Source organism: Elaeis guineensis, chromosome 12 (assembly GCF_000442705.2).
Source record: "Elaeis guineensis isolate ETL-2024a chromosome 12, EG11, whole genome shotgun sequence".
Taxonomy (NCBI): Eukaryota; Viridiplantae; Streptophyta; class Magnoliopsida; order Arecales; family Arecaceae; genus Elaeis; species Elaeis guineensis.
The window spans coordinates 74,804,483-74,830,478 of NC_026004.2; the positions used below are offsets into that span (position 1 = coordinate 74,804,483).

Consider the following 25,996-nt stretch of genomic DNA (forward strand, 5'->3'; position numbering starts at 1 on the left):
GCCTTTGGGCAGTTCGGCCGGAGCCGATGTCGCCAGCTTGGAGAGAAGATCGGCTCTGGTATTCTCCAGCCTTGGAATCTGCCTAATGTCGAAACTGCTAAAGGCGGGGGTAAGCTCCTTTACTTTCTCAAGATATTTGGCCATACTGTCCTCCCGCGCTTCATAACTCCTGCTGACTTGTCCCACCACTAGTTGGGAGTCGCTGTGTACCCGGAGTCGATCTATTTCCAGCTCTTTGGCGATCCTTAATCCTGCGATCAAAGCTTCATATTCCGCTCCATTGTTTGTTGCGGGAAACTCGAAACGCAGAGCGTACTCCGCGATGACTCCCTCTGGGCTGACCAAGATCAGGCCTGCACCCGCGCCTGCCATGTTGGAAGATCCGTCCACATAGAGGGTCCAAAAGCAATCGGAGGGATTGGCTTCTTCGTTGGGGGAGTTCGGTTGAGACTTCAAGTCATCGACTTTGCTTTGCTCAGGTTCGGCCTCCTCTAGAATGGTGCACTCTACTATGAAATCTGCCAATATTTGGGCCTTTACTGCTGGTCTAGGTCTGTAGTTGATGTCGAATTTCGTGAGCTCGATCGCCCATTTTGCCATTCTTCCGGAGGCGTCAGCCTGGTGCAAAACCGCCTTGATCGGTTGATCGGTGAGTAGCGTCACGGTGTGCCCTTGAAAGTAGGGTCGGAGCCTCCGAGCTGCAACCAACAAGGCGTATGTCAGTTTTTCTAATTTGGTGTACCTGGTCTCGGCGTCCCTCAGCGTGCGGTTAATGTAGTAGACTGGTCGCTGGACTTTCGTTTCTTCTTTGACAAGGACGGCCGGAAGGGCCATGGGACAGACTGCCAGGTATAAAAATAGTTCCTCCCCAGGTTCAGGCTTTGCCAGCAGCGGGGGTGAGCTAAGGTAGTTTTTTAATTCTTCGAACGCCTGTTGGCATTCAGAGGTCCTACAGGAGTTCTTCGGCTGCTTGAGGATTTGAAAGAAGGGCAAACATCGTTCGGCCGACCTCGCGACGAAGCGATTAAGAGCCGCTATCCTCCCTGTGAGGCGCTGAACCTCCTTGATCGACTTTAGGGCGGTCATCTCTTGGATTGCGTGAATTTTCTCTGGATTGGCTTCAATCCCGCGCCCTGATACCATGAAGCCCAGGAACTTTCCTGAGGTTACCCCAAAAGCGCATTTAGTTGGGTTCAGCTTCATTCTACACTTTCGAAGAGCGCCAAAGGTTTCCTCGAGGTCGGTGACATGATTTCTGGAAGACTTGCTTTTTACAAGCATATCGTCCACGTAGACCTTCATGTTTCGGCCGATCTGCTCTTTGAAGATTTTGTTCACCAGCCGTTGGTAGGTTGCGCCCGCATTCTTGAGGCCGAATGGCATGACCCTGTAGCAGTAAAGGCCGCGATTAGTGATGAAAGCTGTCTTTTCTTCATCTTCCGATGCCATTCTAATTTGATTATAGCCGGAGAACGCGTCCATAAAAGTGAGGAGCTCATGGCCTGAGGTAGCGTCCACCAATTGGTCAATTCTGGGAAGGGGGTAGCTGTCCTTTGGATAAGCCTTATTCAGCTTTTTGAAGTCTATACACATCCTCCACTTGCCGTTTGCTTTCTTGACCAAAACAACATTGGAAATCCAATCAGGATAATTGACTTCCTTAATGAATCCGGCCTTGAGAAGCTTATCCACTTCCTCGGCTATCGCCTTCTGCCTCTCCGGGGTATGACTCCGGATTTTTTCTTTTGTCGGTCGATGCTTCGGATCAACTGCCAGATGATGCTCCATGACTTCCGTGTCAATCTCCGGCATGTCCGTTGGAACCCAGATGAAAACGTCTGCATTCCTTCGGAGGAAATCAATAAGATGCGTCCGCACCTCCTCCCCCAGGTTGGAGCTAATTAACACCACATGCTCCGCGTTCCCATCATTCAAGGGAACTGGTACCAGATCTTCGATTGGGCCGCCCCTTTCTTCGGTGAGGTCGTCGCGAGCATCCAATCCATCGACGGGATAGGGGTCGGCCCGGTCGCTTCTTTGCAAGGCGATGTTGTAGCAATGTCTGGCCAGGGCTTGGTCTCCCCGGACCTCTCCGATCCCCTGGTTGGTGGGGAACTTCAATTTCAAATGGTAGGTTGAAACGACAGCTCTGAGAGCATTGAGGTCGGGTCGGCCAAGGATTGCATTGTAGGCGGATGGCGCCTTTACCACCAAGAAATTCACCAGAGCCCTGGACTGCTTTGGATACTGACCCGCGGCCACAGTCAAAGCTATCATTTCCTCCGTCGGAACGGCGTCACCGGTAAACCCTACAAGGGGGAGCAAATCGGTCTCAGATGACCGCCAAGAGCGGACATTCTTGAAAAGGCATCGTAGAACAAGATGTCGGCCGAACTTTCGTTGTCGATGAGAATGCGACGGACGTCGTAATTCGCTATATTCAAAGAAACTACGACAGCATCGTTATGAGGGAATTGGACTCCCTGGGTGTCTTCTTCGGTAAAGGTTATGGGTTCTTTAACTTTTTGCCGCTTGGGGGATGCAGCTGGTATGTTGGTTGCCTCCCGCCGGGATTCCCCCGAGATGGTATTGACGGAATCCGGCAGGGGCCGGTCATCCGGCCACTCCTTATCGGCGACCATAGCCGGAGGCAGTTGTGCAAAGGCCTCGCGAGAAGGCATCAGATGAGGGAAGGAGGAGTGGGTGCCGGAAAAGATGGCCGGAAGTGGATCCGTTGAGCGCTCCTTTAAGAACAAGGGTATTGCGAAGACATACACCTTCCTCTAGCGCCAATTCTGTTGGTGCAAAAATCTGCTGGCGCCGGAGAAGCTGGAGTCGAGGAAGCCGCGGTCGCCGTCGGGACCTGCAAGGGAAGTCTAAACTGGAGGTGGGGTTGCTCCGGCAAGATCCTCCGACGCTCAAGTCAGTTCTCTGCCTCAACAAGAATGGAGTGCTCGAACGGAGAATTTAGCAGGGTTTTTAAATAAAAAAGACTAGAGCTTATGGAATAACGTATCTGGGGTTTCCCTTTTATAGACGAAGGGTGCAGCAGATTGACAGCGACGTCTATAACCGTCTGACAAACGGCTGCCCAGAGTCAGGCGGAATTTGCTGCGAAGAGTAAACCCGTGGCTATTGCTATGGCCTGCCACGTGGAGCCTGTTGCAGGTAGTAGAGCGGCATCCATTGCCGCTAATTGTCAAGGAGTAGTGGAGTCACGCAGCACCCGCCGCAAGGAGTGGAGCAGAATCATGGCCGTTGATACAGCCTGTCAGAGAGTAATGGAGTCGCGTAGGGTCCGCCGCAGGGAGTGGAGCAGAATCATGGCCGTTAATACAGCCTGGGAATGCAGATCCGTCGGCAGAAGCTCGGCAGTGGTCGGAGCTGATGATGGAGTTCGGCTCCCGCAGGAGTCCGGGCGGAGCCCGGCTCCCGTAGGGATCCGGACGGAGTCCCCTGCAACTAAAGTCAGGTGCGAAGTTCGGCTCCGACGAAGTCTGTCTGCAGTCGTTGGAGTCGAGGGCGAAGCCCGGCTCCCGTAGGAGCCCGGGCGGAGTCTTCCTGCAATTAAAGTCAAAGGCAGGGTCCGACTCCCGTAGGAGTCCGGACGGGGCTTACCAGTGGTTGATGTTGAGGACGGAGCCCGGCTCCCGTAGGAGTCCGGGCGGAGTCTAATTGCGGTCGAAGTTGTCGGCGGAGCTCGGCTCCCGTAGGAGTCCGGACGAAGTCTGTCTGTAGTCGTTGGAGTCGAGGACAAAGCCCGACTCCCGTAGGAGTCCGGGCGAAGTCTTCCTGCACTCAAAGTCAAAGGCGAGGTCCGGCTCTCGTAGGAGTTCGGACGGGGCTTACCAGCGGTTGATGTTGAGGACGGAGCCCGGCTCCCGTAGGAGTTCGGGCGGAGTCTACTTGTGGTCGAAGTTGTCGGCGGAGCTCGGCTCCCGTAGGAGTCCGGACGAAGCCTGCTTGGAGCCGATTCTGCTGAGGGCTTCGGCTGGGGGTATTTTATACCCAACAAATATAAAAATTATTTGATTGAAAATTTTGGATAGTGAAGAAAAAAAAATATCAAATAAGTATTTTATGATAATATATATATATATTTTAAAAAATATTTATTTTCTAATATACCTAAATTTTTTTTTTATCTTTAATGATCTTAAACAGTAAACACGCTCTTAGTAGTCATCAGATTGGCCGTTCGATTTCAATTTAACGACAGGATAACTTGTGATGAGCATAGATTTTCAATCCAACGGCGGATCTGTTCGTACCATAAAAAAGAGCTTGGGGCTCCAAGAATCGGACCGCCGTCAACTTTACCCTTCTCTCGTCTGTGCGCCTAACTCTCTCGAGCAACGGCCGCAAAACCTCCAATACCCCAATTATTCTATCCGAGGGCCGCCGCCACCCCGCTGACCTTCGAACCATCGGTCTCCGCTGCTGCTCCGGCGTCCTCCACCTATCTCGAGCAATGCCGCTGCTCTCCCCCAAGTCCTGATCCTCCGGCCTGCGGTCTTCGCCGCGCCGCCGATCATAAAAGTGCCGACTTTCATGGCCGGTACGGCTGTCCTCTAAGGCTGATCTGGCGGCCCCTCACCTCTCTGGAGCAACAACCCACCAGACCACCACCCAGCCCTGGTCTTCCATCCGACGACTGACGACACGCCGGTGACCTTCGAAACATTGGCCTTCGTGGTTGATCCGCTGATTACTCGCTTCATCCTATATGAAGACGTGATATTTCCAAATTATTCCCCTATTCTCGAGCGATAGACGAGCTGGGTGAGAGCTCGAGCTCGGCTCGATTTACGCTTCAAGACTGATTAAGCCAAGGTCGAGTTAACTGTCTGTGGAATTTGGATTTGCTTTTAGCTTTGGTAATTCCATTTCCTTTCTTTATGTGGCCTTTTGATTTATAATATTCTGTTTCTGTTAAGGCTTAAGATGAATGTGCGGTTAACTATCGACACAATTTGCAGGTCTTTTGGGTGGCTTGACGTTTTGTGCTCAATTCATACCAACATTTTCCATTCTTGAAGGTATATTCTGGTGGAAGTGACACTTTACTTGCTAGCACTAATTTATATTTTTCGCATTTCTTGAACAATAATAGCATACTGCCTTAAAAGGAAGTACTGCTTGCAGGGTGTGGTTTAGATTCCATGAGTATGAAAACTTATAACATATATCAGTCTTTTACATCATTTTATCAGTTAAAAAAGAGATTTTTTGAAGATCCATTTACTCAGTTAAATGAAAGAATGCTAGGTATCCTGTTTGAATGTCATGCTGCTCATGCGATTAGTGAATACTACTAACATATTTATATTTATTCCTACCCATACCAATGGACTAATTGAGAGGCGATCTGGTGCATTGAGTAGATGACATTGTTGAAGTGGATGTGTGGCTGAACTACCATGATGGAGCTGAAAATGCCAGAGGACATTGAGTAGAATGTGTAGATGATAGGATCGGGGTGATGATTTGGCCATATGCAACGTAGATCAAAGACAGTTTTCATAAGGAGGCATATTGGGTAAAGAGGTGTCCGAGGCTGACTTGGATGAAGCAGTTAGGAGTGATTTTAAGGCATTTTTTATTTTAAATATATTTCTTTGGAGTAGTTAACAGCAATTTGAAGGCATATCTGATTTTAAATATATTTCACTGTTTTTATTCCCTAACATATTATAATTGCTAATAGTATTGGTATGAGACATGAACAATGATGAAATGCAATTTTCATATAAGGTATTCAAAATTTTTTATCAAGCTTGTCTGTCATTTTCTAGTAAAAAACAGGGAGGAGTAGAAATTGATAACTTAGTATTTCAGATATGAAATTGGTGAAAATAAAGTCAAGTTGGATGTTAAAGCTTAGTAGATCCTGTTTCAGAATCTCCCTGGAAACTTGATCCTGCACATTTTCCAAAGTGCTTTCTTACTTCAAGAGTTTTTAAAATATCCACTTTCTTAAATAGGCACTCATGCTTTCTCGTTCACCCTCCCCTAATTCTAGCAGCCAAGTGTTGAAGGCATCTATGAGCTTAATAAACTTATGGCACAGGGAACCTTCTTCTTCCATTATTATTCACCTTCATGTAAGATCACTAAATTAAGTCAAAACTTTTAATCAAGGGGGTTCTTACTTTTGTTCAATTATCCAAGATTTAATTCTTATGTCAGGGGACTAGAAAGAGGAGCATTTTTCATTTTTTTTTGTTTTTAAAATCCATGCTTTTGAGTTCAAGATACTTATTTAATCAGTAACTCTCATTAATGCAGTATGTCATCTTTGATTCTCATTTTTGATTCCCACATGTTTTCATGATGAATGGTTTTTGTTACTACAACAGAAATTTGAAGTTATTGTTGAGTACATATACCAACTATATATAAGAATGTTCATTTGTCAGATTATTAAATCAAGAAAACACATTTTAGGGTTGATCTCTTTTAGTGGTACAATTTTGTATCCTATGTTAGTCATGCTCTATGATAATAGCACAATGACACTGTTCTTGTCCGTGCAATTTTCTCTATTGAGCTTGGTTCACCTCTAAGTTTTATTCATATTAACATAGTGCAAGCATGTAGAGAAAATAAGTCAAGAGAACCACTGTCTTCTTATGATTCGAAGAGATCACCTTCTGTTGGTGCAAAAATCCGCTTGCGCCGGAGAAGCTGGAGTTGGGGAAGTCGCGGTCGCCGCCGGGACCTGCAAAGGAAGTCTAAACCAGAGGTGGGGTTGCTCCGGCAAGACCCTCCGACGCTCAAGTCAGTTCTCTGCCTCAACAAGAATGGAGTGCTCGAACGGAGAATTTAGCAGAGTTTTAGGTAAAAACTAGAGCTTATAGAATAATGTATCTGGGGTTTCCATTTTATAGACGGAGGGGGCAGCAGATTGACAGCGACGCCTGTAACCGTCTGGCAGACGGCTGCCCCGAGTCAGGCGGAATTTGCTGCGAAGAGTAGTGGAGTAGACCCGTGGCTATTGCTATGGCCTGCCACGTGGAGCCTGTTGCAGGTAGTGGAGCGGCGTCCGTTGCCGCTAATTGCCAGGGAGTAGTGGAGTCACGCAGCACCCGCCGCAAGGAGTGGAGCAGAATCATGGCCGTTAATACAGCTTGTCAGAGAGTAATGGGGTCGCGTAGGGTCCGCCACAGGGAGTGGAGCAGAATCATGGCCGTTAATACAGCCTGTCAGAGAGTAATGGGGTCGCGTAGGGTCCGCCGCAGGGAGTGGAGCAGAATCATGGCCGTTAATACAGCTTGGGAATGCAGATCCATCGGCTGAAGCTCGGCAGTGGTCGGAGCTGATGACGGAGTTCGGCTCTCGTAGGAGTCCGGGCGGAGTCCTCTCGGATGGAGCCCGGCTCCCATAGGGATCCGGGCGGAGTCCCCTGCAACTAAAGTCAGGTGCAAAGTTCGGCTCCGACGAAGTCTGTCTGCAGTCGTTGGAGTCGAGGGCGAAGCCCGGCTCCCGTAGGAGCCCGGGCGGAGCCTTCTTGTAATTAAAGTCAAAGGCAGGGTCCGGCTCCCGTAGGAGTCTGGACGGGGCTCACCAGCGGTTGATGTTGAGGACGGAGCCTGGCTCCCGTAGGAGTCCGGGCGGAGTCTACTTGCGGTCGAAGTTGTCGGTGGAGTTCGGCTCCCGTAGGAGTCCGGACGAAGTCTGTCTGCAGCCGTTGGTGTCGAGGGTGAAGTCCGGCTCCTGTAGGAGTCTGGGCGGAGTCTTCCTGCAATTAAAGTCAAAGGCAGGGTCCGGCTCCCGTAGGAGTCCGGACGGGGCTCACCAGCGGTTGATGTTGAGGACGGAGCCCGGCACCCGTAGGAGTCCGGGCGGAGTCTACTTACGGTCGAAGTTGTCGGTGGAGTTCGGCTCCCGTAGGAGTCCGGACGAAGTCTGTCTGCAGTCGTTGGTGTCGAGGGCGAAGCCCGGCTCCCGTAGGAGCCCGGGCGGAGTCTTCCTGCAATTAAAGTCAAAGGCAGGGTCCGGCTCCCGTAGGAGTCCGGACGGGGCTTACCAGCGGTTGATGTTGAGGACGGAGCCCGGCTCCCGTAGGAGTCCGGACGGAGTCTACTTGCGGTCGAAGTTGTCGGTGGAGTTTGGCTCCCGTAGGAGTCTGGACGAAGTCTGTCTGCAGCCGTTGGTGTCGAGGGCGAAGCCCGGCTCCCGTAGGAGCCCGGGCGGAGTCTTCCTGCAATTAAAGTCAAAGGCAGGGTCCGGCTCCCGTAGGAGTCCGGACGGGGCTTACCAGCGATTGATGTTGAGGACGGAGCCCGGCTCCCGTAGGAGTCCGGGCGGAGTCTACTTGCGGTCGAAGTTGTCGGTGGAGTTCGGCTCCCGTAGGAGTCCGGACGAAGTCTTTCTGCAGCCGTTGGTGTCGAGGGCGAAGCCCGGCTCCCGTAGGAGCCCGGGCGGAGTCTTCCTGCAATTAAAGTCAAAGGCAGGGTCCGGCTCCCGTAGGAGTCCGGACGGGGCTTACCAGCGGTTGATGTTGAGGACGGAGCCCGGCTCCCGTAGGAGTCCGGGCGGAGTCTACTTGCGGTCGAAGTTGTCGGCGGAGTCCGGCTCCCGTAGGAGTCCGGACGAAGCTTACTGGCAGTCGAGGTTGGCGACGGAGCCCGGCTCCCGTAGGAGTCCGGGCGGAGTCGTCCTGTAGTCGATGTCGGTGACGGAGCCCGGCTCCCGTAGGAGTCCGGGCGGAACTGCTGGAGCCGATGTCGGTGACGGAGCTCGGCTCCCGTAGGAGTCCGGGCGGAGCTGCTGGAGCCGATGTCGGTGACAGAGCCCGGCTCCCGTAGGAGTCTGGGCGGAGCTGCTGGAGCCGATTCTGCTGAGGACTTTGGCTATGGGTATTTTATACCCACCACCAGTCCCCCTACCTCCGAGTTCGAATTTTGACGGAGCCCGGCTCCCGTAGGAGTCCGGGCGGAGCTGCTGGAGCCGATTCTGCTGAGGACTTTGGCTGTGGGTATTTTATACCCAACACCAGTCCCCCTACTTTCGAGTTCGAATTTCGAATGAAGGAAGTACAGAGAGATGGGCACAGCCGAAACCGTCCCCTCGAATCCTGCGCACCGCCGTTCCCAGATATTTTGGCATTAAATGTGTGCATATCGGAGCTCTTTTTCTGGTTAATGTGACCCGAAGGGTCTTTTCGGAACTTCCACCGAAACGCGATCCCAAGCGTCGCGCTACGGAAATCTGCGAACGGTCAATCCTTGATAGCAGTGAGAGGGACATACGGAACACGTGGCATGCATTAGTTGGCCCAGGTATGCCCGCTGCCATAACTGCGCTGAGATTCGCTGGCTATTTAAACCCCCTACTCTCCCTTCGGGGTTCCATTCTGCCGAGAAGACAGCACCCTTCTTTCATCTGAGAGCCCAGCTACTCAGCTACTTCCCCCGCACCGGTCCTTGCTGTCTTCAGCCCCCCAATTCTTCTCTAAGGGGTTCCCACGCCATGTCCTCTACCCCGGAGGCCATCCTTGAAGGGATGTCTAGGGCTTGGAGGAAGGCGAGGAGGAGAACAGCGGCCGGTGAGGATCCCCGTCGTTTCGAAGGGGGCTCAAGGAAGAATTCCTTCAACAACAGGGGTTTAGTAACGGGAGCCGCCGGTAAAGTTATTCTGCCCGAGAATTTCGGAGTAGCAAGGCGGGGTGATACCGGTCAAGAGGGCAGAGCTGTCGTCACAAGCTGTGGCGGGATCTTTGATGCCGTCGGGGCCGAGGGACCAGAAGCGGTCGGTGTCGACGGTGGGGCAGTGGAATTTGTTGCGGGGACGGTGGAAGTAGCGCATGCCGACCTTGCCGGAGCATTTTGGGTGGCGACTGTCGCGGAGCATTCGGAGATGGAGCATATCTTTGGCATCACCGCTGCCTCCAAGGTGACTCCGGCTCTTCTTGAAACAGGTCTTCGTTACTGCTGTCGTTGCCCTTACCGCCCCCGGGAATCTATCCCACCCTTTTCCCCCTAGGGTTGGGACTTCGGAGATGGAGCGAAGCGAGACGGGACGAGAGCCGATAGGTCCGTTACACGCATTGGAGAACGCGGCTGAGAAGGACAGAGACGGGAAGAGGAGTTTGCAGCTTGGAGTGGCCTCCGATATATCTTTTCCAAGCCGTGTTCGCGAGGCTTGCAATGATGTATATCTTCTCTTTTTTTTTTTTTTTTTTCTTGACCCACTGGGTCTTGTAACGTATATCTTATTAAATAAAAAGGAGATTTTGTTACTTTGTCTGCATCTTGCATCGAATAGTTGTCTGTCGAACTTCTTCATTTTCCTTTCCTCTTTCTTCCTCCTTTTCTTCTTTTCTTTTTCATGTCGTCCTAAGGTCATCGACGACCTCTTTTATTCGTGTAGGGTTGTTATTTGCCGAGCTCCTTTTCGACTTTTACGCCGTTCGAAGATACCCGGTTGTCATTCCGTCAATGGCTGCAGGTTCGCTTGGGGCCATTCGCGCCCGGGGTCCCTCCTAGGGCTTGAATTCGGGGATCCGAGCCTCTGTCACTCTAAGGGAGTTGTCTTATTTTGCGCCGAAAGCTTCCTTGAAAGCTGGGACTCCCATCGGGAGTCCCAATCCTTGCTGTGACAGGGTTTTTTATACCTCGGGCGCTGTTTGTTTCCCAATCGTCACTGTTGCAATCCATTGCCTTCCTTTTTCGCTTGGAGTTTTTCTCCGCTGAAGCCGAGGCGAAGTTCGGCTCCCGTGGGAGTCCGAACGGAGAATCCCTCTCGAAGTTGGAGTTGTGGGCGGAGCCCGGCTCCCATAAGAGTCCGGGTGGAGCCTTCCTTGGCGTCGTGGACAGAGCCCGGCTCCCGTAGGAGTCAGGGCGAAGTCTTCCTGCAGTCAAAGTCATAGGCGAAGTCCGGCTCCCGTAGGAGTCCGGACAAGGCTTACCGGCAGTTGCTGTTGTCGGCGGAGTCCGGTTCCCGTAGGAGTCCGGGCGGAGTTGTCCTGTAGTCGATGTCGGTGATGGAGCCCGGCTCCCGTAGGAGTCCGGGCGGAGCTGTCATGTAGTCGAAGTCGGTGACGGAGCCTGGTTCCCGTAGGAGTCCGGGCGGAGCTGTCATGTAGTCGAAGTCGGTGACGGAGCCCGGCTCCCGTAGGAGTCCGGGCGGAGCTGTCATGTAGTCGAAGTTGGTGACGGGGCCCGGCTCCCGTAGGAGTCCGGGTGGAGCTGTCATGTAGTCGAAGTCGGTGTCGGAGCCCGGCTCCCGTAGGAGTCCGGGCTGGGCTGTCATGTAGTCGAAGTTGGTGATGGGGCCCGGCTCCCGTAGGAGTTCGGGCTGGGCTGTCATGTAGTCGAAGTCGGTGTCGGAGCCCGGCTCCCGTAGGAGTCCGGGCTGGGCTCACCACCGGTCGAAGTTGCTTAAGCTAGGGCAAGGTTTTCCTCTTGGGGGGCGCATATGGGCGTTGCAGGGCCTCTCCCCCCATCCGGTCTAAAAGAACCGGGCCTTTGACTTTGTTCATGTCGGGACGAGGTCCTCCTCCTGTTTCTGGCATGGCTGTGGGGGCGCATATGGGCGTTGCAAGGCCTCTCCCCCCATCCGGTCTAAATGGAACCGGGACTTCGACTTTGCTCAAGTTAGGGCGAGGTTCTCCTCCTGTCCCTAACAGGGCTGTGGGGGCACATATGGGCGTTGTAAGGTCTCTCCCCCCATCCGGTCTTAATGGAACCGGGCCTTCGACTTTGCTCAAGTTAGGGCAAGGTTCTCCTCCTGTCCCTAGCAGGGCTGTGGGGGCACATATGAGCGTTGTAAGGCCTCTCCCCCCATCCGGTCTAAATGGAACCGGGCCTTCGACTTTGCTCAAGTTAGGGCGAGGTTCTCCTCCTGTCCCTAGCAGGGCTGTGGGGCACATATGGGCGTTGTAAGGCCTCTCCCCCCATCCGGTCTAAATGGAACCGGGACTTCGACTTTGCTCAAGTTAGGGCGAGGTTCTCCTCCTGTCCCTAACAGGGCTGTGGGGGCACATATGGGCGTTGTAAGGTCTCTCCCCCCATCCGATCTTAATGGAACCGGGCCTTCGACTTTGCTCAAGTTAGGGCGAGGTTCTCCTCCTGTCCCTAGCAGGGCTGTGGGGGCACATATGAGCGTTGTAAGGCCTCTCCCCCCATCCGGTCTAAATGGAACCGGGCCTTCGACTTTGCTCAAGTTAGGGCGAGGTTCTCCTCCTGTCCCTAGCAGGGCTGTGGGGGCACATATGGGCGTTGTAAGGCCTCTCCCCCCATCCGGTCTAAATAGAACCGGGCCTTCGACTTTGCTCAAGTTAGGGCGAGGTTCTCCTCCTGTCCCTAACAGGGCTGTGGGGGCACATATGAGCGTTGTAAGGCCTCTCCCCCCATCCGGTCTAAATGGAACCGGGCCTTCGACTTTATGAGGTTGCCCTTTTGTTTTTGATACAGTTTGTTTGAATTGTCCAAAGACCTATGGGTATGCGATTTTTGATTAAAATGAAGTTACTGGTAGTACATCCGTAAGTTTTCTGAGCTTCATGGTCGCGGGAGGTCGGCTCCTCCGAGCTCCTTAAGATAATAAGTTTCGGGTCGGACTACTTCTTTGATCTCATAAGGTCCCTCCCAGTTTGGGGCGAGTTTTCCCCGGTCCTGAGGTTGCGAGACAGCAGCTCGTCGAAGCACTAGATCTCCTGCTTTAAAGGCTTTGTTCTTAACCCGGGCGTTGTAATATCGAGCAACTTTCTGTCTGTAGGCTGCCATTCGAACCTGAGCGATCTCCCGTCTTTCTTCCAATAGGTCGAGGTTGGCTCTAAGACTTTGTGAATTTTGGTGTTCGTCGAATGCCACGACTCGTGCCGACGGGAGTTTAAGCTCGATCGGGATGACGGTTTCCGTTCCGAAGGCTAAAGCAAAGGGGGTCTCCCCCGTAGGTAACCTTTGGGTAGTTCGATACGCCCATAGCACATGATAAAGCTCGTCCGCCCAAGTTCCTTTTGCTTTTTCAAGCCTTGTCTTAATCCCCTGCAAAAGGGTTCTGTTAGTCACCTCAGTTTCGCCGTTCGCCTGAGGATGGGCTACCGATGTGAAGTTGTGGGAGATGTTTAGATCTTCACAGAATTCGGCGAATCTTGCTCCCGCGAATTGCCGTCCATTATCAGTGATTAGGGTTCTAGGCAGGCCGAACCTGCACACAATTGACTTCCAGATGAAATCTTGTACTTTCGCTTCTGTGATTTTTGCTAGTGGTTCGGCTTCAACCCATTTGGTGAAGTAGTCGATCGCTACAAGGAGAAACTTCCTTTGTCCAGACGCCATGGGAAAGGGGCCAAGGATGTCCATCCCCCATTGTGCAAAAGGCCATGGGGCACTCAAGGGTGTGAGCTCGGTGGCGGGCTGTCTCTGGACGTTGGCGTATCTCTGGCATCGATCACACTTTTTGACATATTCAATCGAATCATGATGCATCGTTGGCCAGTAATATCCTTGGCGGAGTAGCTTGTGGGATAAAGATCTAGCTCCCAAATGGTTTCCGCAAACTCCCTCGTGTACTTCCCATAAGGCGTAGTCAGCTTCCGAGGGCCGGAGGCATCTTAAGAGGGGCAAGGAGTATGATCTTTTGTACAATTTGCCCTCATAAAGGATGTACCGGGAGGCTTGATTTCGGAGTTTTCGAGCCTCCTTCGCGTCCTGGGAGAGAACTCCATCCCTAAGATAGGTTATCAGCGGGTCGACCCAGCTGGGCTCGTGGTCGATCTCCATTACGGGCCGCGATTCTTATGTACTCGGATGTTTTAGAACTTCAAAGAGGACGCCTTTGGGCAATTCGGCCGGAGCCGATGTCGCCAGCTTGGAGAGAAGATCGGCTCTGGCATTCTCCAGCCTTGGAATCTGCCTAATGTCGAAACTGCTAAAGGCGGGGGTAAGCTCCTTTACTTTCTCAAGATATTTGGCCATACTGTCCTCCCGCACTTCATAACTCCCACTGACTTGTCCCACCACTAGTTGGGAGTCGCTGTGTACCCGGAGTTGACCTATTCCCAGCTCTTTGGCGATCTTTAATCCTGCGATTAGAGCTTCATATTCCGCTCCATTGTTTGTTGCGGGAAACTCGAAACGCAGAACGTACTCAGCGATGACTCCCTCTGGGCTGACCAAGATCAGGCCTGCACCCGCGCCTGCCATGTTGGAAGATCCGTCCACATAGAGGGTCCAAAAGCAATCGGAGGGATTGGCTTCTTCGTTGGGGGAGTTTGGTTGAGACTTCAGGTCGTCAACTTTGCTTTGCTCAGGTTCGGCCTCCTCTGGGATGGTGCACTCTACTATGAAATCTGCCAATATTTGGGCCTTTACTGCTGGTCTAGGTCTGTAGTTGATGTCGAATTCCGTGAGCTCGATCGTCCATTTTGCCATTCTTCCGGAGGCGTCAGCCCGGTGCAAAACCGCCTTGATCAGTTGATCGGTGAGTAGCGTCACGGTGTGCCCTTGAAAGTAGGGTCGGAGCCTCCGAGCTGCAACCAACAAGGCGTAGGTCAGTTTTTCTAATTTGGTGTACCTGGTCTCGGCGTCCCTCAGCGCGCGGCTAATGTAGTAGACTGGTCGCTGGACTTTCGTTTCTTCTTTGACAAGGACGGCCGCAAGGGCCATGGGAGAGACCGCCAGGTATAAAAATAGTTCCTCCTCAGGTTCAGGCTTTGCCAGCAGCGGGGGTGAGCTAAGGTAGTTTTTTAATTCTTCGAATGCCTGTTGGCATTCAGAGGTCCAACAGAAGTTCTTCGGCTGCTTGAGGGTTTGAAAGAAGGGCAAACATCGTTCGGCCGACCTCGCGACGAAGCGATTAAGAGCCGCTATCCTCCCTGTGAGGCGCTGAACCTCCTTGATCGACTTTGGGGCGGTCATCTCTTGGATGGCGCGAATTTTCTCTGGATTGGCCTCAATCTCGCGCCCTGATACCATGAAGCCCAGGAACTTTCCTGAGGTTACCCCAAAAGCGCATTTAGTTGGGTTCAGCTTCATCCTATACTTTCGAAGAGCGCCAAAGGTTTCCTCGAGGTCGGCGACATGATTTTTGGAAGACTTGCTTTTTACAAGCATATCGTCCACGTAGACCTCCATGTTTCGGCCGATCTGCTCTTTGAAGATTTTGTTCACCAGCCGTTGGTAGGTTGCGCCCGCATTCTTGAGGCCGAATGGCATGACCCTGTAGCAGTAAAGGCCACGATTAGTGATGAAAGCTGTCTTTTCTTCATCTTCCGATGCCATTCTAATTTGATTATAGCCGGAGAACGCGTCCATAAAAGTGAAGAGCTCATGGCCTGAGGTAGCGTCCACCAGTTGGTCGATTCTGGGAAGGGGGTAGCTGTCCTTTGGACAAGCCTTATTCAGCTTTTTGAAGTCTATACACATCCTCCACTTGCCGTTTGCTTTCTTGACCAAAACAACATTGGAAATCCAATCAGGATAATTGACTTCCTTAATGAATCCGGCCTTGAGAAGCTTATCCACTTCCTCGGCTATCGCCTTCTGCCTCTCCGGGGCATGACTCCGGATTTTTTCTTTTGTCGGTCGATGCTTTGGATCGACTGCCAGATGATGCTCCATGACTTCCGTGTCAATCCCCGGCATGTCCGCCGGAACCCAAGCGAAAACGTCCGCATTCCTTCGGAGGAAATCAATAAGACGCGTCCGCACCTCCTCCCCCAGGTTGGAGCCAATTAACACCACATGCTCCGCGTTCCCATCATTCAGGGGAACTGGTACCAGATCTTCGATTGGGCCGCCCCTTTCTTCGGTGAGGTCGTCGCGAGCATCCAATCCATCGACGGGATAGGGGTCGGCCCGGTCGCTTCTTTGCAAGGCGATGTTATAGCAATGTCTGGCCAGGGCTTGGTCTCCTCGGACCTCTCCGATCCCCTGGTTGGTGGGGAACTTCAATTTCAAATGGTAGGTTGAAACGACAGCTCTGAGAGCATTGAGGCCGGGTCAGCCAAGGATTGCATTGTAGGCGGATGGCGCCTTTACCATCAAGAAATTCACCAGAGCCTTGGACTGCTTTGGATACTGACCCGCGGCCACAGTCAAAGCTATCATTCCCTCCGTCGGAACGGCGTCACCGGTAAACCCTATCAAGGGGGAGCAAATCGGTCTCAGATGACCGTCAAGAGCGGACATTCTTGAAAAGGCGTCGTAGAACAAGATGTCGGCCGAACTTCCATTGTCGACGAGAATGCGACGGACGTCGTAGTCTGCTATATTCAAGGAAACTACGACCATGTCGTTATGAGGGAATTGGACTCCCTGGGTGTCTTCTTCGGTAAAGGTTATGGGTTCTTCAACTTTTTGCCGCTTGGGGGATGCAGCTGGTATGTTGGTTGCCTCCCGTCGGGATTCCCCCGAGATGGCATTGACGGAATCTGGCAGAGGCCGGTCATCCGGCCACTCCTCATCGGCGACCATAGCCGGAGGTAGTTGTGCAAAGGCCTCGCGAGAAGGCATCAGATGAGGGAAGGAGGAGTGGATGCCGGAAAAGATGGCCGGAAGTGGATCCGTTGAGCGCTCCTTTAAGAACAAGGGTATTGCGAAGATACACGAGCCCTTCCTCTAGCGCCAATCCTGTTGGTGCAAAAATCCGCTTGCGCCGGAGAAGTTGGAGTTGGGGAAGTCGCGGTCGCCGCCGGGACCTGCAAAGGAAGTCTAAACCGGAGGTGGGGTTGCTCCGGCAAGACCCTCCGACGCTCAAGTCAGTTCTCTGTCTCAACAAGAATGGAGTGCTCGAACGGAGAATTTAGCAGAGTTTTAGGTAAAAACTAGAGCTTATAGAATAACGTATCTGGGGTTTTCCTTTTATAGACGGAAGGGGCAGCAGATTGACAGCGACGCCTGTAACCGTCTGGCAGACGGCTGCCCCGAGTCAGGCGGAATTTGCTGCGAAGAGTAGTGGAGTAGACCCGTGGCTATTGCTATGGCCTGCCACGTGGAGCCTGTTGCAGGTAGTGGAGCGGCGTCCGTTGCCGCTAATTGCCAGGGAGTAGTGGAGTCACGCAGCACCCGCCGCAGGGAGTGGAGCAGAATCATGGCCGTTAATACAGCCTGTCAGAGAGTAATGGGGTCGCGTAGGGTCTGCCGCAGGTAGTGGAGCAGAATCATGGCCGTTAATACAGCCTGTCAGAGAGTAATGGGGTCGCGTAGGGTCCGCCGCAGGGAGTGGAGCAGAATCATGGCCGTTAATACAGCCTGGGAATGCAGATCCATCGGCTGAAGCTCGGCAGTGGTCGGAGCTGATGACGGAGTTCGGCTCTCGTAGGAGTCCGGGCGGAGTCCTCTCGGGCGGAGCCCGGCTCCCGTAGGGATCCGGGCGGAGTCCCCTGCAACTAAAGTCAGGTGCAAAGTTCGGCTCCGACGAAGTCTGTCTGCAGTCGTTGGAGTCGAGGGCGAAGCCCGGCTCCCGTAGGAGCCCGGGCGGAGCCTTCCTGTAATTAAAGTCAAAGGCAGGGTCCGGCTCCCGTAGGAGTCCGGACGGGGCTCACCAGCGGTTGATGTTGAGGACAGAGCCCGGCTCCCGTAGGAGTCCGGGCGGAGTCTACTTGCGGTCGAAGTTGTCGGTGGAGTTCGGCTCCTGTAGGAGTCCGGACGAAGTCTGTCTGCAGCCGTTGGTGTCGAGGGCGAAGCCCGGCTCCCGTAGGAGCCTGGGCGGAGTCTTCCTGCAATTAAAGTCAAAGGCAGGGTCCGGCTCCCGTAGGAGTCCGGACGGGGCTCACCAGCGGTTGATGTTGAGGACGGAGCCCGGCTCCCGTAGGAGTTCGGGCGGAGTCTACTTGCGGTCGAAGTTGTCGGTGGAGTTCGGCTCCCGTAGGAGTCCGGACGAAGTCTGTCTGCAGCCGTTGGTGTCGAGGGCGAAGCCCGGCTCCCATAGGAGCCCGGACGGAGTCTTCCTGCAATTAAAGTCAAAGGCAGGGTCCGGCTCCCGTAGGAGTCCGGACGGGGCTTACCAGCGGTTGATGTTGAGGACGGAGCCCGGCTCCCGTAGGAGTCCGGGCGGAGTTTACTTGCGGTCGAAGTTGTCGGTGGAGTTTGGCTCCCGTAGGAGTCCGGACGAAGTCTGTCTGCAGCCGTTGGTGTCGAGGGCGAAGCCCGGCTCCCGTAGGAGCCCGGACGGAGTCTTCCTGCAATTAAAGTCAAAGACAGGGTCCGGCTCCCGTAGGAGTCCGGACGGGGCTTACCAGCGGTTGATGTTGAGGACGGAGCCCAGCTCCCGTAGGAGTCCGGGCGGAGTCTACTTGCGGTCGAAGTTGTCGGTGGAGTTCGACTCCCGTAGGAGTCCGGACGAAGTCTGTCTGCAGCCGTTGGTGTCGAGGGCGAAGCTCGGCTCCCGTAGGAGCCCGGGAGGAGTCTTCCTGGAATTAAAGTCAAAGGCAGGGTCCGGCTCCCGTAGGAGTCCGGACGGGGCTTACCAGCGGTTGATGTTGAGGACGGAGCCCGGCTCCCGTAGGAGTCCGGGCGGAGTCTACTTGCGGTCGAAGTTGTCGGCGGAGTCCGGCTTCCGTAGGAGTCCGGACGAAGCTTACCGGCAGTCGAGGTTGGCGACGGAGCCCGGCTCCCGTAGGAGTCCGGGCGGAGTCGTCCTGTAGTCGATGTCGGTGACGGAGCCCGGCTCCCGTATGAGTTCGGGCGGAGCTGCTGGAGCCGATGTCGGTGACGGAGCCTGGCTCCCGTAGGAGTCCGGGCGGAGCTGCTGGAGCCGATTCTGCTGAGGACTTCGGCTGTGGGTATTTTATACCCAACACCAGTCCCCCTAACTCCGAGTTCGAATTTTGACGGAGTCCGGCTCCCGTAGGAGTCCGGGCGGAGCTGCTGGAGCCGATTCTGCTGAGGACTTCGGCTGTGGGTATTTTATACCCAATACCTTCCTTGTAGTAGATTGATGAGCCAACCAATAGAACTTTTATTGCCAAATTTATAAGCTTTGTGAATTAGTAGAGAAACATAATTGTTATCAAATTTACCAAAGCATTCATCTTGTTACATCCTACCCCTTTTATAGCCACCAGAGCTCTAACTCAAGCAAGGACAAAATAGTGCCATGTATCTAAGGCTTTAATTCTTCTAGGGATGGCAATGGGTAGGGTTTGGGTCGGGTAGTATACTACCCATCCCCAAACCCGAACTTAATACCCTATACCCAAACCCTACCCGATACCCAATCGGGTAAGAAAAGAGATACCCATCCCCATACCCAACGGATTCGGAGATACCCGTGGATAACCCATTTTTCCATACCCAATCCATACCCGCCCCATACCCAACCCATATCCATCCATTCTATACTAAAAAAAAAAAGTAAAATAATTTTATGCATATTATCAATCAAAAAATAGAATTACCAATTATATATACATACATACATACGCACATACACACTTCTAACACACACACATACATACATGCATACATATATGCATGCATACATATACATACATACATATATATAATTATATATATATATATATAGAGAGAGAGAAAGAGAGAGAGATCATATATATGTGTGTATGTATATGTGTGTGTATATATGTATATATGTATATATGTATATGTATATGTATATATATATTCGGATATGTATATATGTATATGTATATGTATATATATATTCGGATATGTATATATGTATATGTATATATATATTCGGATATGTATATATGTATATGTATATGTATATATATATATATATATGTATATATATATTCGGATATGTATATATATATATATATATATATGTATATATATATATATATATATATAAATATCCTACCCATACCCGTACTATAGTTTTCGGGTTTTACCCAAACCCGAACCCAAACCCAGTCAAACCCTATTTTTCGGGTTTGACCGGTTTTGGGTAGGGTGTATACCCATCGGGTCGGATTAATTTTGCCATCCCTAAATTCTTCGGTCCCTTGTATAAATTGTCAAACAAACTAACCAACTGACTTGAACAAAACATTAAAAAAATAAATTAAAACAACTGTAACCTATATCTAAGCAACAACCTCTAGGTGGTATACTTGTAAAATTCTAGAACTTGCAAGCATTTTATTATGTGGCCTTGGATTTTATGTAGAAATTGTTGTCAAGTCTGACCTGATTTTTTTTAAAATTATAATGCATTGCAAATTTGCTGGTAACTTGTCCTACATCACATATACTGGTTTAAATAATGCAACAAAATATTTAAATGTTCTCTCAAAAATTGCAAACTCATGCTGCTTGATGTTGTATATCATGTGCTGTTCTTATGACATCAATCTGTCTCATATCTTGCAAATTTGCCCTGCACTCCCTTAGGAATTTATTGAGCATGGTACTGTAACATGCTCTGACCATTTTTATGTTTAACAACAACCCAGAAGGTTTTTGGAGAGAACTTGATTGTTTTGCCTGGCAGATATGATTTTGTATGCACAAATTCATGGTACACAAATCTGCTGGATTTAAGCATAGGACAACACATCCATCAATTCTAATAGACTTGGTAGCAAGGTGTTAAGACTGCATTTGGCATTACCAGGTACAAGCATACAAGCTCTGGTGCCACTTATTGGTCTGTGCCAATTGGCATGGTGAAGACTTCTCGATAGTGTCTATGCAGGGTCAATGGGCCTACAAATACGATCACATGTGTTATCATATTTGATGTTAGAGTATGTTAGTCTAGTAGAGTTTAGTCATTGGCTATGCATGTTAGAGGCTAACAAGAGACTACAAGTGTACATAGTGTGCTCTTCATCCCTTTGTTGAATGTTATCCAGATCATTTACTTTGCTTTTAACTCAATAAGTGGATGCATCAGGCGGGCCTTAACCCCAAATATCACGCTCCACTTTAGGACAGTGCATCATCTTGAGTGTTGAGATGGGATTGTTCCATCACCTGTCCTAGCAGCATGTTTGGTGCGTCTTGGGATATTCCCTGTCTGAAGTGCTAGGACAAGGTGGGAAAGTGGCATATTCCCTTCCATAGAGAAAGCTGGACAGTCCTATCCCATGGAATCTGCATCATTGTGTGGATGACAAAAGAACTTGTTTCTGTCTCTATTCATGGCGATTGGAGCCTAAACCAGGTTAATTATAATTATGATATCATTTGGGAGTGTATCCTTGAAAATCATGTGGCCATGGTATTAATGAGCCAAGGTTTCTAGTGCTAGACAGCATGAACTATGTCTGGCTAGTATTGGAATGCAGCCCTAGGTAGGTTTGACTTGGTACCAACCTAATGCACATAACAACGCAATCCAGCATGACATTGCATGTGTCTTAGCATGATGTAATGGGTAATGCTGGGGCATTTTGAATTCTTGAATGAGCCTTGAATACTTCTGTGAGTACCAAATCAAATTCAACAAGAACACATTCATAAAATTATAACCCATTCAACTAAACTTATTTTTAGTGGGAGTTTATCCAATTTGTTATGCCAAAATCATAGTGGAATTTCTGTTCTATCTTAGCTAATTCTCAAGACCGACATCTATTTGTAATCTTTTGGAGTTGACAAACCAATCTATTTAAGCTGAACAGATTATCACTTATGGGAAAAAGTTGCATGTTCAAAATCCTCTACAAATAATTCTTCCTCAACATATAGAATCCATTAGGGAGCACTTTCCTGAAGATATTTCTGTAGCTCCTCATCCATTGGTACGTCCATCAAATCTTAAAGATAAGCAGGATATATCCTATAGTACAAGGGATTATACAGTCATTAGTAAAAAGAAAAAAAAAAAAAGGGAGGGAAAGGGATCATATGATCCATGATACAAGTCTAGGTCTTATATTCCTATCTGGATGCTGGTGTAAGGGTAATAACTAGATGTTTGGGGGATGGGGTGGGGGTGGGAGGAGGGCATTTTTATTCAAGGAGTAAGACCCAAATCATGGGTGGTAAGATTCTAACAATAGTGCTACTTCTGATATTAGTGGGAAATATATTACTCTCATTGTTAGCTGTTTACATCATTTGGTACTTTGTGGGAAGCATGCTCTAGTTCCTTGTGGTGGCTGTAGATTAAATATCAAAGGTAGAAAACACCACAGTGATCGTGGTAGAAGGCTCGATGATGGGAGTTTGATAGCTGAAAAGAAAGATAGATGTAATGAGAATGATAAGTGGATTGGTTGTGGCTTGTCCAAACATGGTGTCAGTTCATAATGGGATATACGTGGAAATAAACCAAGGGCAAGCAAGGCATATGTTACGGGTGATATTGTTGGAGTTATGACATATTCTTTCACTTGATCATCTAGTAAGATGACATCACACTGTGCAATGAGGGCTTTGCTAAACTTTAGCTGTTGTTGAGGAACCGGCTATTATCATCCCCTTCCTCTCCATTTAGGTAGTCAAGCAACTGTTATCACATGTTTTCTGGGTGCACCCTGGGTGTTTATTTAAGGGCAGCGGAATACATGGCTAGTAATCACTGTACCTTTTCTCCTCTTCATACAAGATGTTCGATATGAGCATTTCTTAGATAAATAGCTCATCTGCTAAGGTCAGTTTATGTACAACCTATTGCAATCTTAAACCACTTATATTCTGTTTACCTTTATTATGGATATTCTATCTATCGACAAATAAATGGTCTTTAGATTGCTGTATGTCACTCTTTCTTAATTCTTGCACAATCGTCTATAATCTACAGCAGCTAACATGATTGAAAACATAAGGCAAGATAGCTGTGCTATGCGAGCCTTGATGCTACTAGTTTTGCCTATCTTATTTCATTGTACCCAGATTCTTGCAGGCTTGGATATCCATTGTCAAGAACATATAGCATCATGCAATTAGTTTAGCTATAGCATCTGAAATCTTATTTGAAGTGGTCAATTAGGAATGCATCATGTGATCTTCTTAAGGGCTTAGTGTTAGTTCATGGGGATAAGGACTAAAACAAGAAACCCGGAGACTAGGTGGTGGAATTTGCAAGGGGAGAAACAAATGATTTTTAAGGATAAAATGTTGAAGAAAGGAGAATAGGGTCTATAAGGGGAGGTCAATATCGTGTGCGAAGAGATGGCTAACAACAAGGTCTGCTTGACCTAGTTATGACGGTTCGTACTAGCTAATGACTGGTTCGATACATAACATATGGTACATGCCGAGGTGTACCAAAATAGGGAGAGGGAGGGGGAGAGGGAAAAGGAGATGGTGGACAGAGAGAAAGGAAGGGGGGAGACTTATCGGCGATCGCATTGCGGTGTCATGGTGTTGAAGAGCGGGGAGCGAGCGAGAGAGGGAGGGGGAGAGAGGGGGGAGGCTTGCTGGCGATGGTGTTGCAACATCGAAGAAGGGGGAGCAAGCATCTGGTGGAGAGAGTGAATGAGAGAAGAATCCTTGAATTAAACCATCGAACCTGGGGGAGGAGGGATTTTGTAGCCGAATTGACCCACCCTTTCGAGCTGTCTCGACTTGGTATTGGTTTGGTTCGGTTCAATTAAGGCGGAGCTGCCCAGTTTGGATCAATTCGACGATCATTGGTTAACAGCATGAAGAAAGTGAGCATAGAGGTATTAGGAGACTAGAAGGAAAATGGCTATTTGAAAGGAAACTTGGTGGTGGAATACATGAAATGCAGCTTGGGTAAAATTAAAAATGCAGAGGTAGGTGGAGCAAAAATTGAGGATCAGAAAGTTCTAAGTGTGATTATTTGCAATATTTAAGATCGATATTTTTAAGGCAGGAGAGAATAAAGAGGATGTTATCTATCAGATTGAAGCAGGTTGGACGAAATGGGTTAGTGCAACTAGGACATATGATTGTAAGATGGCAGCCAAGTTGATGAAAAATTTTATAGAATAACCATATGACCAGCTATGCTTTATGGTATAGAATGTTGTATGGTTAGAAAACAACATATGTGCAAGATGAGTGTGGCTGAAATAAGAATATTGAGATGGATTTGTAGTAATATAAGTTAGACTAAGAAATGAAGTCATTTATAAAAAGGTTGAGGTAGCATCAATTGAGAGAAGGATGATTTAAATGATTTGGAAATCAATAATGTAGGTTGAGAGATGCAACAACACAAAGGAGTGACCTGATACATGTAGAAGGAACGAAGAGGGATAGAGATCGAAAATCACATGGATGAAGTAGTAAAGAAGGACTTATTATCTAGACATCTTTCAGAAAGTATGGGGCCAAAATCGAGCAAAATGGAGGCACATGATTTATGTAGCCCAGCCACTTTAGGATCAAAGCTTAGTTGGAGCTGTGTTAGTTTGTGGAGATGCTCCATTTTCTTTTGGTTTTTTAAATATATGAGAACCTTTCAGAGATCCAACTTATTGTGAATTTTGATGATTATGTTTGTTTGAGTGTTCTTGATTTATGTAGTTTGGTAATAAGAAATCATCTTAAGAACACTACATAAATCACCTCAAGGAAATCATCTCAAGGAAATGGATAAAAGAGGAATCCAACTTATTGTGAATTTCTGGATTCCTCTTTTATCCATTTCCTTGTGGTTTGATGATCATTGCATTCAAAATGGCTTTGACCAGCTCTTTGCTAGACATGCAGGTCATCTTATTTGATGAAGATTTAGTTCTTCTATTAGGATTCAAATCTGAGAAGATTATAGTTGACTGTAGGGTCCCTAGAAGGGTCCATTAGGTCAAGCAAATACTGGCCAACTAGTTCAATTCAGGAATACATTTGGGCAGCTCGTTTGAGATTTATGATTCTCTTTTGTTCAGAGTCCTTGTGGGAAAAGGGAAGGAAGTTGGTTGAGTCTGTTTGAAAGGCTATTAGGCTCAGTTGCTGGTCAACTATGCATTTCTGAATTTGATCATGAAAACTGATAAAAAAGAAATGGCTGCATGCTTTTCTTCTTCTTCTTCTTCTTCTTATTTCCTACCTTTCTTCCTTATCTTGTTCTACTTCTCTTATATATTCCTTCTTTTCCTCTATTCTTTATTCAGGTTATCTGTTGCATTGATAAAAACACAAGAAATTACTGCTTTTTGTGAGTTCTGAAAATCAGATCTAAATAGATCTGTTGTTATTGCTTATGTCAAAACAATTTTAAACCAGAACATATTGGAGAATCCTAGTGGGTATCCTCAAAACTTCAAAGGGGCTCCATCAGGAGATTATCCTGTTAATAGGTACTGCTGTAGAGTTGTATCAAACAAAGGAAGAAATTTCTTATTCTTCTTTAGCAACACCAATAATCTACTTTACAACATGCTCATCCTAATGTTCTTGAGTTTTCTTTAAGAAAATGTAAGTGTAGTGTTTCTTTTTGGTTTTTTCAAAAGGCTGGACTCTTTCAATTATGCCATCCTTGCTTGCATTATTAGTGGCTTAACATTTTCCACATGATTGTTGGAAGCAAGCAATATACACTGAAATCAAAAACCTAACGTGACTTGGAGAAAAATCCTCAGTTTGTTTCCATTCATGAGCTGCTTAGTTATGGAGAGGGTAGGAGGTTCAAGGGAGTAGGGGGAGGGGAATTGGATGAGTGATGAAGGTATTGGTTGCGGTGGCGTTGAGACAATAGCAGTGACAAGGAAGGAGAAAAGAGCGATAAGGAGTAGGAGTGTCTGTACACTCTCAATCTCATGACAGGTGTCCATTGGTGGTGGAGCAGTTGAGGATTCAATGCAGTGATGATGAGGGAAGGAGAGTTTAAGAGGGGGAGGCGGCGAATCTCTCTATTGAACAGGTAGAATGGTAGATATAGAAATTCAAATTGGTGTTTTCAAGGTGGTAATATCAATATATATTGTGACTAAGGTTTCAGAAATTAGTACCGAGATCCATATCAGTTCTTGATCAGTATGGTACGATACCGGACATCGTACCGTACTGAGTGTCGGTACTGTGTGGCGTATTGGTTTCATACCGATACACCACAAAGTCTTTTTATTTTTTCAGTTGATTTTGATTTCAAATAAATTTTTTTATTAATTTTTAAATTACTTTATATCCAAAGTAATATATATTTATATTATATAACAATT

General features: G+C 49.0%; 1 protein-coding gene across 2 annotated transcripts in view; it reads left to right on the top strand.

The window, feature by feature from the left end:
• Positions 1 to 4,313: 4,313 nt before the first annotated feature.
• LOC105037226 (nuclear transcription factor Y subunit C-4-like) overlaps positions 4,314 to 25,996 on the top strand; it is a 36,404-nt gene continuing 14,721 nt past the window's right edge. The window contains exons 1-3 of one of the 2 annotated variants that reach the window (XM_073246810.1): positions 4,314 to 4,877; positions 4,980 to 5,039; positions 5,385 to 5,574. In XM_073246810.1, the coding sequence (XP_073102911.1) occupies positions 5,567 to 5,574 (8 nt within the window). In that variant the 5' untranslated portion in view covers positions 4,314 to 4,877; positions 4,980 to 5,039; positions 5,385 to 5,566. The remainder of the gene's footprint in view (positions 4,878 to 4,979; positions 5,040 to 5,384; positions 5,575 to 25,996) is intronic. The other variant, XM_073246811.1, reaches the window with a different exon arrangement.